This window comes from Salmo trutta, chromosome 29 (genome assembly GCF_901001165.1).
Source record: "Salmo trutta chromosome 29, fSalTru1.1, whole genome shotgun sequence".
NCBI lineage: Eukaryota > Metazoa > Chordata > Actinopteri > Salmoniformes > Salmonidae > Salmo > Salmo trutta.
This window is the reverse complement of record NC_042985.1, coordinates 12,214,044-12,230,989: the sequence shown is the minus strand read 5'-3', so window position 1 is coordinate 12,230,989 and position 16,946 is coordinate 12,214,044. Positions and strand designations below refer to the sequence as shown.

Below are 16,946 nucleotides of genomic sequence, written 5' to 3'. Positions count from 1 at the left end.
TAGTCTTCTACCACTAATATCATTTGAATAGGCCAGATGTTCCTTCCCTGGGGCCTCCAGTGGTCCATCCATGATTTGTATGTAGTACATTAGACTAGTCCAATCCAAGTTCAGGGCTGGTGACCCACACTGGTGTGATTAGTAAACTGGCCTCATCCTGGCGTACAGGAGACACAGGCTCAAACCCAGTCAGTCACATTGGTACTTTGACCCAGAGGCAAAAGGAGGAGGTCAAAGGGGGCTATTACAGCTGTTACAACCCCTGTTATTGGCTGAGTGTGTCCCATTTCCCTTCCACACTGGTGCACTGAGACAGCCTCTTACAGCTAGGGCTTCTACTGCAGCATCAGAGGGGAGAAGAGGGTGTTTTACACTCGCAATGAAATGAATGGGCTTATTATGACTGGAGCCAAGGCCTCTGAGCTATGTCTGCTGCAAAGCTGGATGTAGATCCACTGTAACTAGCTTTGTAGTATATTGATGATTTGATGATTTACCCCCTCCTTTTGATAGTGAATGTTTTCATCTACAGTGTGACTGGTGTCGAGAAGACACTCAGTACAGTTGATCACTTGTATGCTTTTTACAATTGGGCCCACATTTTCCATTGACCACAAGTTATTATTCCCTCTATTGGAGGGTATTGCATTAGCCATCATACCAGGTAGTCCAAGGGGAAATCAAAGAAGATCTAATCTGTTAGGGGTTAAACACTGTGAAGTATGCTGGAGTGGGAAGCTGACTTACAAAGAAAAGCTCTGTTATAAAACCTTCAGTGCTTCTTTTGTTGAAAGCCCTGTGAATTTATTTTGATTCCAGTTGAATGGTGAACACTGTGTGCACACGTCTCGCTAGGTTCCAGGGTAGAATGAGGGCTCCTGGTGTTAGCTGCCTCTCAATGGTTCCCATTTACTGTAGCAGGACTGTTCACTCAGCTCATTAGCTGTTAGGAGTGTTGTTGTAAGACTCAGGTCCAGGACTCAGACAGAACTATGACTTAGACTGGAGTTCTGGGGCTGTATTTAAGAAGCGTATAAGGCTGCGTTTACACAGGCAGCCCAATTCTGATACTTTTTCCAATAATTGGTATTTTGACCAATCAGATCAGCTCTGAAAAATATTGGATGTGAAAAGATTTGATGTGATTGGTCAAAAGGCCAATTATTGGAAAAAGTCTCAGAATTGGGCTGCCTGTGTAAACGCAGCCTATGAGTAGGAGTGCTGATTAAGGATCAGCTTTGCCTTTTATATCATAATGATGAGTTTACATGGGCAGGTGGGACCTGATCCTAGATCAGCACTCCAATTCTGAGACACTTGATATATACTGCTCCTGGTCACTTGGTCATGGACTATAGGGCTGCCAACCCACCCTGTTTGGCCGAGTCTCCCGGGAGATTTTTGAATACATGATGAAATTGATAAAGAGCTAATTAAGGATGTTGAAGGATATTTATGATTTGCCAGAATAAGCTTGGCCTGATTGGACAAAACTCACTTCCACTGTTGTATATGGAAACGTGAGACTCGAAGCGGACTCAATGTTTGCGCCAAATGATCCAACTTAAATAATACTTGAATCAAATGATACAGAACAAAAACCATCAAACAGTGAGAACTAATGAGTTGTAATGTTCCCTAAGTCTCTGGGGCGTTTGTGTTGTGGGGCTCAGACATGACTATGGCTAAGTCTATACAGTTTAATGTTGGAGAGCAGAGACCTCTGGCTGGAGACTTCAGGGTTAGGGGATACAGAGGTTTCATGAGATCAGGGGAAAAAGGAAAAGCAAATAATTGTATGAAGTTCTACTTTGAGGGAGTTGATTTTGGACTGCACTTATATTTATAGGAGGAACATGCTGGAAGGTTTGGCATGTTTTATAGTAACACTATGCAAACTTTAAGTAATGATCATAGTTCATGATGGGTCAATCATTATACCATGACGTGCCAATCAGGTTGGTGTGTGTGTGTGTATTTTTGTTTAACTATCCTTGTGGATACCAGAAGTCCTCACAATGATAGTAAAACAAGGAAAATTCGGACAAGTGGGGACATTTTGTCGGGCCCCACAAGGAAAAATGCTATTTTAGGCTTAGGGGTTAGGTTTAGGTTTAGGGTTACAATTAGGGTTAGGGTTAGAATTAGGGATAGAGGTTACGGTTAGCTTTAGGGTTAGGAGTTAGGAGTTAGGAGTTAGGTATAGTTTTAGGGTTAGAGCTTTGGAGTTAAGGTTAGGTTATGGTTAGGTTAGGGTTAGATTTAGGGTTAGGGGTTAGGGAAAATAGGATGTTGGATGGGAATCAATTATTTTGTCCCCACAAGGATAGCAATACAAAACCGCGCGTGTGTGTGTGTCTGTGTGTGTGTGTGTGTGTGTGTGACGTGTGTGTGACGTGTGCATGTGTATGATGCATGCCATTGAGATAAAATGGCACATGAGTACGTCAGTGCATGTGTGCATGGTTACTTGTGTTTGCCTACCTGTGTTCTTTACGAAGTTGCTCAGAGAGGCGTTCGTTGACGGAACACTGTTTCCTTATGCCGAAGCACAGACCTGACTTTCTTCTCTCAGAGCAGCTGATAAAGGCCCATGTCCACCTACCGACCAGACCACCTCCAGCCCACCTTTACAAGACCCCTGGAGTCGTTAACCACAGCATTTCTCACATACCTGCATGGGTGGTGCTGCAATGCACATGTGCACTCCTCCTCTGAAAGAAGCCTTGTGACTGAAAGAAGCCTTGTGAGTTTATTTTCTATGTGCTCCAACACCAAAACACATTCAATCAGGTCCAATGGTGCATGTTCACTGTGTTAAACAACTTAAGAACTGAGTTCTCTCTTAAAATACCTTTGCACCTGAGGACACTTCAAGGAGGTGCATATTAATACTCATATATGCATGAACCCCAGAACCCCTCCCTTCCACTCCATATCTTCCTCTCCTTATGCAGGGTTGCCATGTGACTGCACCTGATGAGCAACAAAGGGATCTATAGAAACAGAAAGGAACTCATCACACCAAGCCCCAGTATTGGTCGATCGGCCCCCCTAAACTTGACTACGGCCTGGGGATCTGTAATGGTATATTACACTTCCTGCTGCTATGCTTCCAATGGGGATGAGTGGCTATGATGGATGGAACCCCATAACCATCGCAGGCCCTTTCCTCCATCTTAAGAGGTCTGTGTTGGAAACTTCAGAAGCTCAGACTGCCTCCGCACAGGAACTGCAGTGGTCTCGATGACATGGGACACCTGATGAAGCCTTCCTCTGGGCTCCAGGGCCAAAGAATCAAAACACAGGCCTGTCAGCCCCATCTCTCTGTGTAGCCAGAGACGATTAGTAAGGATTACCAATGCCTCTTTGTTCCATGTCGGATAGGTAACATGGTGTATGTGTTAGCTGAGGGCCACAAAAAACTTTGCCATGCCGAGAAAACTCGTAAAAACTATAACAAGTGGTTGAATTGGGGTATTGTGAGTGGTGAATGTATCCCTTAAAGGTTTCTTGCCTTTGTCATGACAATGTTAACAGAAATCACTCCCACAACACATTTCCTTGCGCTATGGTGGTGGAACAATAGAACAAAAATTCATGAAATAGAACTCAATCTAGTTCTATGGGTGTAAAACCCAACTCCCTCCGATCTAACCCCTGACTACGACAATACGGGTTAATCTATTTCTAATCTTCACTTTTTTGACAGAAACAAACATTTGACTGGTCCCATGAAAGTTGAGAGGGAAGAATAAAAAGCATGTTTGGCTGTCTTGTCTGTTGGTGGATGTCTGTTACTCATGAAGTTTGTTCCTGCTTTTCAAGCATTGAACGTCACTTCCACCACCCCTGAGATACCCACTGGATAAGGTAAGGGGTGTAGTCTACGGCTAGTGTCTGCATTCATCAACTGGACAGCTCAGATGGCATCTGGTGGGAACACACACACTCTTAAGATCTGTTGTATTCTCCAACTACCACAGTGAGATGTGAACAGTAGATAGCAGAAATACAGCCAGTACCAGTCTTTGAAATCCAATGGTGGGCACCATCTCTGCCAGTTAGCTGACTGATTAATATAACTCACTGATAGGTTTCCATAGAGAACACAGTAAGCACACCAGTGGTACCCAGGGACTATGCAGAGGCTGGAGCAATCAACCAACCAATCAGAGACAGAGAGGGGAGCGTGGCGATGGGAACTGCATCTTTAATGAGCTTCCTTGTCCTGACCCACTGTGTCAGAGAGTGTGTAACACCCCTGGCATAACCCACTGTGTCAGAGAGTGTAACATCCCTGGCCTGGTCCACTGTGTCAGAGAGTGTAACATCCCTGGTCCACTCTGTCAGAGAGTGTAACATCCCTGGCCTGGTCCACTGTGTCAGAGAGTGTAACATCCCTGGCCTGACCCACTGTGTCAGAGAGTGTAACATCCCTGGCCTGGTCCACTGTGTCAGAGAGTGTAACATCCCTGGCCTGGTCCACTGTGTCAGAGAGTGTAACATCCCTGGCCTGGTCCACTGTGTCAGAGAGTGTAACATCCCTGGCCTGGCCCACTGTGTCAGAGAGTGTAACATCCCTGGCCTGGTCCACTGTGTCAGAGAGTGTAACACCCCTGGCCTGGTCCACTGTGTCAGAGAGTGTAACATCCCTGGCCTGGTCCACTGTGTCAGAGAGTGTAACATCCCTGGCCTGGTCCACTGTGTCAGAGAGTGTAACATCCCTGGTCCACTGTGTCAGAGAGTGTAGCATTCCTGGCCTGGCCCACTGTGTCAGAGAGTGTAACATCCCTGGTCCACTGTGTCAGAGAGTGTAACACCCCTGGCCTGGTCCACTGTGTCAGAGAGTGTAACATCCCTGGCCTGACCCACTGTGTCAGAGAGTGTAACATCCCTGGCCTGACCCACTGTGTCAGAGTGTGTAACCTCCCTGGCCTGACCCACTGTGTCAGAGAGTGTAACATCCCTGGCCTGGCCCACTGTGTCAGAGAGTGTAACATCCCTGGCCTGACCCACTGTGTCAGAGAGTGTAACTTCCCAGGCCTGGTCCACTGTGTCAGAGAGTGTAACATCCCTGGTCCACTGTGTCAGAGAGTGTAACATCCCTGACCCACTGTGTCAGAGTGTGTAACCTCCCTGGCCTGACCCACTGTGTCACAGAGTGTAACATCCCTGGCCTGGCCCACTGTGTCAGAGAGTGTAACATCCCTGGCCTGACCCACTGTGTCAGAGAGTGTAACACCCCTGGCCTGACCCACTGTGTCAGAGAGTGTAACATCCCTGGTCCACTGTGTCAGAGAGTGTAACATCCCTGGCCTGGCCCACTGTGTCAGAGAGTGTAACATCCCTGGGCTGACCCACTGTGTCAGAGAGTGTAACATCCCTGGTCCACTGTGTCAGAGAGTGTAACATCCCTGGCCTGACCCACTGTGTCAGAGAGTGTAACATCCCTGGCCTGGTCCACTGTGTCAGAGAGTGTAACATCCCTGGTCCACTGTGTCAGAGAGTGTAACACCCCTGGCCTGGTCCACTGTGTCACAGAGTGTAACATCCCTGGCCTGGCCCACTGTGTCAGAGAGTGTAACACCCCTGGCCTGGTCCACTGTGTCAGAGAGTGTAACGTCCCTGGCCTGGTCCACTGTGTCAGAGAGTGTAACATCCCTGACCAACTGTGTCACAGAGTGTAACATCCCTGGCCTGACCCACTGTGTCAGAGAGTGTAACATCCCTGGCCTGGTCCACTGTGTCAGAGAGTGTAACATCCCTGGCCTGGCCCACTGTGTCAGAGAGTGTAACACCCCTGGTCCACTGTGTCAGAGAGTGTAACATCCCTGGCCTGGCCCACTGTGTCAGAGAGTGTTATACCCCTGGCCTGACCCACTGTGTCAGAGAGTGTAACATCCCTGGTCCACTGTGTCAGAGAGTGTAACATCCCTGGCCTGGCCCACTGTGTCAGAGAGTGTAACATCCCTGGCCTGGTCCACTGTGTCAGAGAGTGTAACACCCCTGGCCTGACCCACTGTGTCAGAGAGTGTAACATCCCTGGCCTGGTCCACTGTGTCAGAGAGTGTAACATCCCTGGCCTGGTCCACTGTGTCAGAGAGTGTAACATCCCTGGTCCACTGTGTCAGAGAGTGTAACATCCCTGGTCCACTGTGTCAGAGTGTGTAACATCCCTGGTCCACTGTGTCAGAGTGTGTAACATCCCTGGTCCACTGTGTCAGAGAGTGTAACATCCCTGGTCCACTGTGTCAGAGTGTGTAACATCCCTGGTCCACTGTGTCAGAGTGTGTAACATCCCTGACCCACTGTGTCAGAGAGTGTAACATCCCTGGCCTGGTCCACTGTGTCAGAGAGTGTAACAACCCTGGCCTGGTCCACTGTGTCAGAGAGTGTAACATCCCTGACCCACTGTGTCAGAGTGTGTAACCTCCCTGGCCTGACCCACTGTGTCAGAGAGTGTAACATCCCTGGCCTGGTTCACTGTGTCAGAGTGTGTAACATCCCTGGCCTGGTCCACTGTGTCAGAGAGTGTAACATCCCTGGCCTGGTCCACTGTGTCAGAGAGTGTAACATCCCTGGCCTGACCCACTGTGTCAGAGAGTGTAACATCCCTGGCCTGGTCCACTGTGTCAGAGAGTGTAACATCCCTGGTCCACTGTGTCAGAGAGTGTAACACCCCTGGCCTGGTCCACTGTGTCAGAGAGTGTAACATCCCTGGCCTGGCCCACTGTGTCAGAGAGTGTAACACCCCTGGCCTGACCCACTGTGTCACAGAGTGTAACATCCCTGGTCCACTGTGTCAGAGAGTGTAACATCCCTGGTCCACTGTGTCAGAGAGTGTAACATCCCTGGCCTGGTCCACTGTGTCAGAGAGTGTAACATCCCTGGCCTGGTCCACTTTGTCAGAGAGTGTAACATCCCTGGTCCACTGTGTCAGAGTGTGTAACATCCCTGGCCTGGTCCACTGTGTCAGAGTGTGTAACATCCCTGGTCCACTGTGTCAGAGAGTGTAACATCCCTGGCGAGGGCAAATAGAAAACATGTGTTGGGCCACGGTGGACTGCTGAAGGGGCTGATAACAGAGGCTCTCTGTGAATAGAGGGTTGGAGGTGGTGAGAAGTGCTAGGGAATGTTATATGTACCAGGGCCTGGCAACAAATAAACCTCTGCCTCTCCTTTCTATCATGGAGTCCATCTATCTATAGCACCAGTTTACAAATCATATTTGTGTTAGCCATGTTTTTGATCAACTCACTGTTGTCCAGATCTAGCATACTAGTGGGGCATTTATTTGACATTTCAGACTAACACTCGTAGCTTAATCTTAAACCTTTTCGGACTTTGTTATGAGTCCAGAAAAGAGTGAGTGGAGATTTTCATTACATACCAATGGTGTTTGAGCAAGAGGGTGTGCTCTCTCTCTCTCTCTGCATCTTCGGCTCGGTCAAAGAGGAACCTTGTTAGCATAAGTTGTTGACCTTGCTGTTTATAAAATGCCCTTTTCATAAGCAGCATAGAGGTCCACTGTGACCCCACATAGCCCATACTAGCAACAGGCTGTGTGGGCAGCTAGCAGGCCAGTTTGCCATTGAGGGACTGGCATAGCCGTACACACCCAGACGAGTCTGGTTCCACAGGAAAGGCTCAGAGACAGAGTCCCACCTCTGACATCAGCCCAGCCACTGGGCCTTAGATGAGGAGCAGGCCAGAGCAGACCACAGTCAGTTCAGTGTCCTGACTCTCCTGTCCTGAACAAGGGAGGTCTCACAGATCACACATGCTGAACCAGTGAGGGGCAGAGCTGAAGTTTGAACCAAATGCTGTATCTGTACATGTGTACACCGTGTTACCTGGTAAACATTAGAGCATTGATTTGGTGATATTATGTAAGCCAATCATATCTCTCCCTGGAACAGAGATAAACTCTAAAACCATTAGACCTTTTCAGTGTTTTCAGTCAGACCTGGGTTCAGATCATAGGCAGATGGTTCTTTCAAATACTTTGAGTGTTTGATTAAGCCTGCCTGGAGTGCCAGGTGGGAGGGTTTTGCACTGTTTGGTATTTTCTATTGGTTCCATGGCAATAGGCAAGCTCAATCAAGCACTGATAAAGTGTTTGAAATGATTTCCATTAGTATTTGTGTGTTTTCAGTTGGTGCCATTAATCAAAAACAAAGCAGATGTTTGATCTGCTAACCCGTGTTAGCTGTCTAGCTTGTATCTTCAACTTCCAGCTTTCTCACATTCGTTAGAAAAGGGAGGAGAGTACTCTGAAAATGTTTATTTCCAAAAAGTTCCAACCCCCAATCGACTACTTTGTGTAGGTGAAGTTCATAATAGAGGCAGGTACATTGACTTCCATTGGTTTTGGTTAGAAATTCAAACGCTAAAGTTAGCTGTTGGTGACAGTGAAACAAACCCAAAGTGTGTGTCATAGTCTCTCTTTGTGCATGACTGTTTCAGGGTGAGGAAACAAATGAGTAATTTTGTAATTTGGGTGAACTATCCCTTTAATTCTTAATTACAAATACATGCAGTATTTCTACATATTTAGTCTATTTCTGTCAGATAATATAACCATATTTTGCTATTAACAGTTTATTGAGCAATACAACCATCATTGAATGCTTGAATAAGTGTAATTGAATAAGTGTATTGTTTCAGTTGTTGTAATGAAGACAATTACTCCTTTTAAATGTTGCTTTCATGTCCACTTTAAATGTGATCATTCAATAAAAAACAAGCTAATTTCATTACCAGTCAATCATACAACTTTACAAAGCAGTTCAATTGGTGATGTCAACCCATTATTACTTTAAGAAGTTAAGATGTTTTTTGTAATAGATATATTACAAATACAATTGTTCTGTTTTTTTTATGACAGGACATATGCACTTATAATGAGAAACAATATGTGGTAGGCTGCAGAATGTTACAAGAAGCTCCAGCCTCTGTCGCCACCATTATATTTATGTCCACTAGATGGCAGGAATGTATCAGCTAAAAGTAAACCAGGTAAGCAAACTGATGCATACAGTATCTGGTGATTCTGGTCAAAGGGCCTGGCCAATAGAAGTGCATTTGGTTGACAGGTAAAGTACATAATAAAGTAAAGGAGAGTAACACATACCACCTACCACAGATTTGAGTCAGATTCAAATGTTTTATTTCCCACCGCAAAAATTATACAGAAGGTTGCTGGGTGGAAAAACAGACAGACAGATGGACGGACAGTTTATCAGCTGCCTTTAAAGCATGTATCGAATACAGAGAAAGGACACAAATACTGAAATTGTGGGGGTGAAGATCAGAGTGATGAGCCATGGTAGATCTACACCAACCACAGTAGAACCCTGATCTGAAAACACAAACCACGTAGGAGACAGAGTCAGTTAGTGGACCACAACATCTAGGTCCTTACCAGCTGTGGATGACAACATGGACAAAATAAATCACTAAATCATGGGAACTCTTATCAGCAGATAGTGGACCACAACATCTACAATGCCTTCAGAAAGTATTCACACACCTTGACTTTTCCCACATTTTGTTGTGTTACAGTTACACACAATACCCCATAATGTAAAAGTGGAATTATGTTTTTCTAAATATTTATAAATTAACTAAAAATAAAAAGCTGAAATGTCTTGAATCAATAAGTATTCAACCACTTTGTTATGGAAAGCCTAAATAAGTTCAGGAGTAAAAATGTGCTGAACAAGTCACATAATGTGGCAGGGACTCACTCTGTGTGCAATAATACACTCTTTGGAGAAAAAAAGGTGCTATCTAGAACCTAAAATGGTTCTTTGGCTGTCCCCATAGGAGAACCCTAAGAAGAAACCTTTTTGGTTCCAGGTAGAACTCTTTTGGTTCTAGGTAGAACCCTTTCCACAGAGTGTTCTACATGGAACTCAAAAGAATTCTACCTGGAACCAAAAAGGGCTCTACCTGGATCCAAATAGGGTTCTCCTATGGGGACAGCCGAATAACCCTTTTGGAACCCTTTTTTTCTAAAAGTGTACTGTTTAACATGATTATTGAATGACTTCATCTCTGTACACCGCACATACAATTATTTGTAAGGTTCCTCAGTCGAGCAGGGAATTTCAAACACAGATTCAACCACAAAGACCAGGGAGGTTTTCCAATGCACCTATTGGTAGATGGGTCAAAATTTAAAAAAAGCAGACATTGAATATCCCTTTGAACATGGTCAAGTTATTAATTACCATTTGGATGGTGTATCAATACACCCAGTCACTATAAAGATACAGGCATTCCTCCTAACTCAGTTGCTGGAGAGGAAGGAAACCACGCAGCGATTTCACCATGAGGCCAATAGTGACTTTAAAACAGTTACAGAGTTTAATGGCTGTGATAGGAGAAAACTGAGGATGGATCAACAACATTGTAGTTACTTCACAATACTAACCTAAATGACAGAGTGGAAAGAAAAGAAGGAAGCCTGTACAGAATAAAAATATTCCAAAACACGTTTGCAACAAGTTACTAAAGTAATACTGAAAAAGATGTGGCAAAGCAATTCACTTTTTGTCCTGAATACAAAGTGTTAAGTTTGGGGCAAATCCTATACAGCACATTACTGAGTGCCACTTCATATGTTCAAGCATAATGGTGGCTGCATCATGTTATGAGTATGCTTGTAATCGTTAAGGATTGGAGAGTTTGCATCGCAGTGCTAGCTGTGCCACCAGAGATTCTGGGTTCGTGCCCAGGCTCTGTCGCAGCCGGCCGCGACCGGGAGGTCCGTGGGGCGACGTCGTCCGTGTTAGGGAGGGTTTGGCCTGCAGGGATATCCTTGTCTCATCGCGCACTAGCGACTCCTGTGGCGGGCCGGGCGCAGTGCAGGCTGACCAGGTCGCCAGGTGTACGGTGTTTCCTCCGACACATTGGTGCGGCTGGCTTCCGGGTTGGATGTGCATTGTGTCAAGAAGCAGTGCTGCTTGGTTGGGTTGTGTTTCGGAGGACGCATGGCTCTCGACCTTCGCCTCTCCCGAGTCCGTACGGGTGTTGCAGCGATAAGACAAGACTGTAACTACTACCAATTGGATACCACAAAATTGGGGAGAAAAAAAGGGTAAAATATTTTTTTTTAATTAAAAATTAAAAAAAGATTGGAGCGTTATTCAGGATTAAAAAAGAAACAGAATTGAGCTAAGCACAGGAAAAATCCTAGAGGAAAACCTGGTTCAGTCTTTCAACCAGACACTGGGAGATGAATTCCCCTTTCAGCAGGACAATAACCTAAAACACAAGGACACATCTACATGGGAGTTTCTTACCAAGAAGACAGTGAATGTTCTTGAGTGGTCAAGTTACAGTTTTGACTTAAATCTAAATGAAAATATATGGCAAGACCTGAAAATGTTTGTCTAGCAACAAAATAATAATGGGCAAATGCTGCACAATCCAGATGTCGTAGAAACTCGTAGAGACTTACCCAGAAAGACACAGCTAGAATCGCTTCCAAAGGTGATTCTAACATGTATTGACTCAGGGGTGTGAATACATATGTGAAATAGATATTTCTGTATTTCTTTTTTTTAAATCTAAAAACATGTTTTCACTTTGTCATTATGGGGTATTGTGTGTAGATGGGTGAGAAAGAAAATTAATTTAATCCATTTTGAATTTAGGCTGGAACACAACAAAATGTGGAACAAGTCTAGGGGGATGAATACTTTCTGAAGGCACTGTAGAGCCTTACCAGCTCCCTACTGTGCATCATAATGTTGGACAAAAGAAATCACACAATCATGGGAACTCTTATCAGATCACACTAAAACAAACACTATTCTAACATTTCATACATTTTAAATGGTAAAGAACCAGATAGTGATGTGGAAACTACTCACCTGTAGAGGTGAGATGAGTCCCATTCCCAATCTCAAAGACATCATCTCTCCACATGCCACAGTAATACAGGCCCAGGTCACTGTCTGTTAGGTTCCATATGGTCAGGTCAACAGTTGGCACAGCTTTGTTATATACAGGCACAAAGCGTCTGCCATATTGGGCCGTGGATCTTAGATTCTTATCCTGTTCTACAAAGGTAAAGGTGGCCTGCGACAGTGTGGTATTGGGACGCAGAACAAACCATATGATGTCGTATTTCACCTTGATATCACATTCTAGATTGATGGTGCCCCCAAGTGTCACCTGTTTGACAGTCACACCAGCTGTGACCAGCACCCAGAGCAAAGCACCTGGAAAGAAGATCACGTGTCAGCATGGGGCGTGTGTCTGCTTTATAGGGAATGTTATTACATAATTGACCAAACACTGAGGGAAAAAAATTATGTGGCTCTATACTCCAGCTATTTGGATTTGAATGATGAAAACAGAAATACAGTTGAAGTCGGAAGTTTACATACACCTTAGACAAATACATTTGAACTCAGTTTTTCACAATTCCTGACATTTAATCCTAGTAAAAATTCCCTGTCTTAGGTCAGTTAGGATCACCACTTTATTTTAAGAATGTGAAATGTCAGAATAATAGTAGAGAGAATGATTTATTTAAGCTTTTATTTCTTTCATCACATTCCCAGTGGGTCAGAAGTTTACATACACTCAATTAGTATTTGGTAGCATTGCCTTTAAATTGTTTAACTTGGGTCAAACGTTTCAGGTAGCCTTCCACAAGCTTCCCACAATAAGTTGGGTGAATTTTGGCCCATTCCTCCTGACAGAGCTGGTGTAACTGAGTCAGGTTTGTAAGGCCTCCTTGCTAGCACATGCTTTGTCAGTTCTGCCCACACATTTTCTATAGGATTGAGGTCAGGGCTTTGTGATGGCCACTCCAATACCTTGACTTTGTTGTCCTTAAGCCATTTTGTCACAACTTTGGAAGTATGCTTGGGGTCATTGTCCATTTGGAAGACCCATTTGCGACCAAGCTTTAACTTATGACTGGTCTTGAGATAATGCTTCAATATATCCACATAATTTTCCTGCCTCATGATGCCATCTATTTTGTAAAGTGCACGAGTCCCTCCTGCAGCAAAGCACCCCCACAACATGATGCTGCCACCCCCAAAGTACGTTCATCGCTAGGAGACAGAAGGCGTCTCCTTCCTGAGCAGTATGACGGCTGTGTGGTCCCATGGTGTTTATACTTGCGTACTATTGTTTGTACAGATGAACGTGGTACCTTCAGGGGTTTGGAAATTGCTCCCAAGGATGAACCAGATTTGAGGAGGTCTACAATTTCTTTCTGAGGTCTTGGCTGATTTATTTAGATTTTCCCATGATGCCAAGCAAAGAGGCACTGAGTTTGAAGGTAGGCCTTGAAGTACATCCACAGGTACACCTCCAATCCACAGGTACACCTCCAATTGACTCAAATTATGTCAATTAGCCTATCAGAAGCTTCTAAAGCCATTACAGAATTTTCCAAGCTGTTTAAAGGCACAGTCAAGGTAGCGTATGTAAACTTCTGACCCACTGGAATTGTGATACAGTGAATTATAAGTAAAATAATCTATCTGTAAACAATTGTTGCAAAATGACTTGTGTCATGCACAAAGTAGATGTCCTAACCGACTTGCCAAAACTATAGTTTGTTAACAAGAAATTTGTGGAGTGGTTGAAAAACTCATTTTTTAACCACTCCACAAATGTCTTTTTAACAAACTATACTCATTACACTCAGTACACTGTACTTAGGGTAGGTTACTGCTGCAAGTAAATGTAAGTACAGTGTAACAATGAGAAATGACAATACGTGTTAATCTGCACGTACAGGTATATACAGTAGTAAAGGCACTGTAATGTAAAGTATTACCAATTTTTACAAATGGTGGAACTAAATACAAAAAGTGCTTTTATTCTATATGGTTAAAAAAATGTACAAACAAACTTTGTCTCATATATTCATTATTTGATTTTCATAGAAAACACTCACTTTTGATTATGATAATCATCACAGTCCTCATCATGCGTTGTAACAGGAACAGCCTCCCAGTCCTCACTTACAGAAAACTTAAACATGAAATGAAAGTGTTGGGGGTGTGGTGAAGGACAATAACCATTTCCTAAAACATTTACCCCCAGACATGTCAGCCAATCAGAAAAGCACTTTTAGAATGTATTTCTCAGAGGGCTTAGATTTACTGTTTCGACTCCAATTCTAATTATAGTTGGTTTGACCGCTGCACTGCATGGGGCTGTTAATTCCCAGTATCTATTCAATATAATTCTGCTATTGACTGTTCTTTGTGCAAATACAGAAAATGAGATGGAGGAAACTTGCAAACTTTAGAGCTGTTAAAAAAAAGCTTCTGGTACAGTTCAAACCTTTGCTTGACAGGCTCTTGGCGTCCCTCTGTTTCCTGTACCTGTGGTAGGGGGTGTTTTTACCCGCAGAAAAAATGACTTGTTAATGCATTCACATTCCATGCACCGTTCTTTCAGTAACTGACAGGAAACAATGAAGAAGAGAATAGCTCTAACAATTCTATGCTGTGAGTAGAAATGGATTTTATCCACTTGGAAGATACATTGTTCATGCTTGATTAGGTTTAAGTACTCTCTGTTAATTTGGTTTAAAAAATGTAACTGTTTTATGAACATTTTATTTAAATAGCCTTAGTCAATAATATGGTCTATGTTTTTATGAAAGGTTCCATGCTCTGGGAGGCTTTTGGAGCGGGTCAAAATGAGATTCTAGTGAAACCAGGGGACACAGTCACCCTTGCCTGTGACATTACCCTGGAGTACGAGGTCATGTGGTTTGTTCTTCGTCCTGACGCCACTCTTTCAGTGGCCATCACTATAAAGACGAATATACCCCTGAGCCTCAAAAGGTTTGATGGCCGTTTCGAGTCAGTGTATGACACAGCCCTGTTCAGAAGCAATCTGAGCATCCTGAACATCTCAGAGAGCGACGTGGGTCTGTACTACTGTGTTGAGCAGAGGGCTAACATATTTGAGATCGGAAGTGGGACCAAGCTCTCCCTTATCAGTGGTGGTGAGTAAACTGCATTATGACTGCATACCTGTGGTTTTGCATTGGGAGTGTTCTAAAAATGTCCATCTGGTAAATAAAGTTTAACCTCAGTCAATTCAGTATATGTATTTAAATTATAAATCTATACCAAAACACAGTTGTAATATTGATGTATTTGTCACAAGCTGTTATATGCACTTGATACATTTCTTGATTGTTTTCAATACAGTATGTTTAAGATTGTTTTTTGGTTGTGATAAATATGATAAAATATGATTAAATCTTTATATTCACACACCAAGAAGGCTGTAAATGACAGTTGAACTGTTATGAATGTTCTGTCATTTCAGATCAGATCTCTACTACGGTTGTTGGGATGAAGTTGTCATGGTTTATCACCTTGATCATAGCCCCCATGTTGTCTGTGCTGGGGTCTGCTTTCTGCGTCTTCTGCCTGTTGACGACCTGGTAAGAAATAATTTGAACCCACTAATTCAAATTTTCACATACAATCAGCTTTCTGAAATGTCTTTTTAATATTTCTGTGGTGCACCTCACTCTGTCATCCAGCTGTTGGTGTTTATTTCTGCATTTACGAGGATGATTGAAATAAAATAAAAAAACGTTTGTCCTCTGTTATAGATCCTACCAAATGAGGATTCTGGAAGAACTTGGTTGAAGCCTGCCATCTAGTGGACCAACACACAGAGAACAGGAAAGCGCTTAACCCGTTTGTTGTCGTAAGGGTCAAAAATGTTTAACTATGTTTAACAGCAGAGAAAACCCCCTAAATGATATTTTTTCAACTTGAAATTGTATGACTTTTCCTAGAGTGACCCCAACATTAATAAAAGTGAAACATCGCCTTTGTTCATATTTCCATGAAAGCTGTACACCACCAGGGTACAAAGATTTGACCCAGCAGTTATAAAATCATTTACACACAACAAAAACCACAAAGACACACACACACAATGACAAAATGAGATTGTGTGTGCTACTGATTGACAACTAAAAGGTTCTTGTGCACGTGCAGCATCTCCCCTCCACAACCCCACACATGACTCAAGTTCACAGACACATTTTTTTTTAAATCTGACAAAAACATTTTTTCTTGAAAGCATTGTTTACTAATGGGGAATGCAGTCAGAGGCTATAAAGGTGCTGCAGATTACAGTCCCCCCAGTTCTCTCTTTTCTGAAGCCATGAGTGCACGTTTCAGTGTCCAGCAGGTTGTAGATCAGATGTTTTCAGATGTCCAGGAGGAACAAGAGAACAATGATTTAAAAGAGGAGGAGGTATCTGAAGAAGAAGATGGGGAAGAATACAACCCAGAGCACGATGCATCATCTTCAGATGAAAAAGAAATCGCCCAAGCTGAAAGAAAGATTTTTTTTTCAAAGAACAGCAAAATAACATGGTCCTTGTCACCATATGACAACCAGGGCAGGATGGCAGCACAAAATGTCATAAGGATGACCCCAGGGCCCACAAGACATGCAGTTGCCCATGTCCAGGACATCACCTCAACATTCTACATGTTCATCACACCAGCCATCGAAAAAATCATCCTGGAGATGACAAATTTGGAGGGTTTCCGTAAATATGGAGACAACTGGAAAAGGATGGATGAGATTGACCTGCGTGCCTACATAGGGCTGCTAATCTTAGCAGGTGTATATAGGTCCTGAGGCGAGGCTACATGTAGTCTCTGGGATGCAGAGAGTGGAAGGGCGATTTTCTGTCCCACGATGCCACTAAAAGTCTTTCACACTTTCTCAAGAATGCTACGATTTGATAACCGTGAGTCAAGACCTGCAAGACGTGTGAAAGACAAACTGGCGGCCATAAGAGAGGTCTGGGAGAAGTGGGTGGAGCATTGATAAGGGAATTTACATGTTTAAAGGTAATGACTAAACAATTCCACCCTGAAACGTAATTATGACATTATGTAACATATATAATG

At 43.7% G+C, this 16,946-nt stretch overlaps 1 gene segment (V, D, J or C); it reads left to right on the top strand.

Annotated features, from left to right (window-relative positions):
* Window positions 1-14,387: 14,387 nt before the first annotated feature.
* Window positions 14,388-15,838, top strand: LOC115166934 (Ig kappa chain V-II region 7S34.1-like). The segment is given in 4 exon segments: window positions 14,388-14,495; window positions 14,654-15,001; window positions 15,331-15,448; window positions 15,623-15,838. Coding segments are annotated over 4 exon segments (501 nt in total).
* The last annotated feature ends 1,108 nt before the right edge of the window (window positions 15,839-16,946 follow it).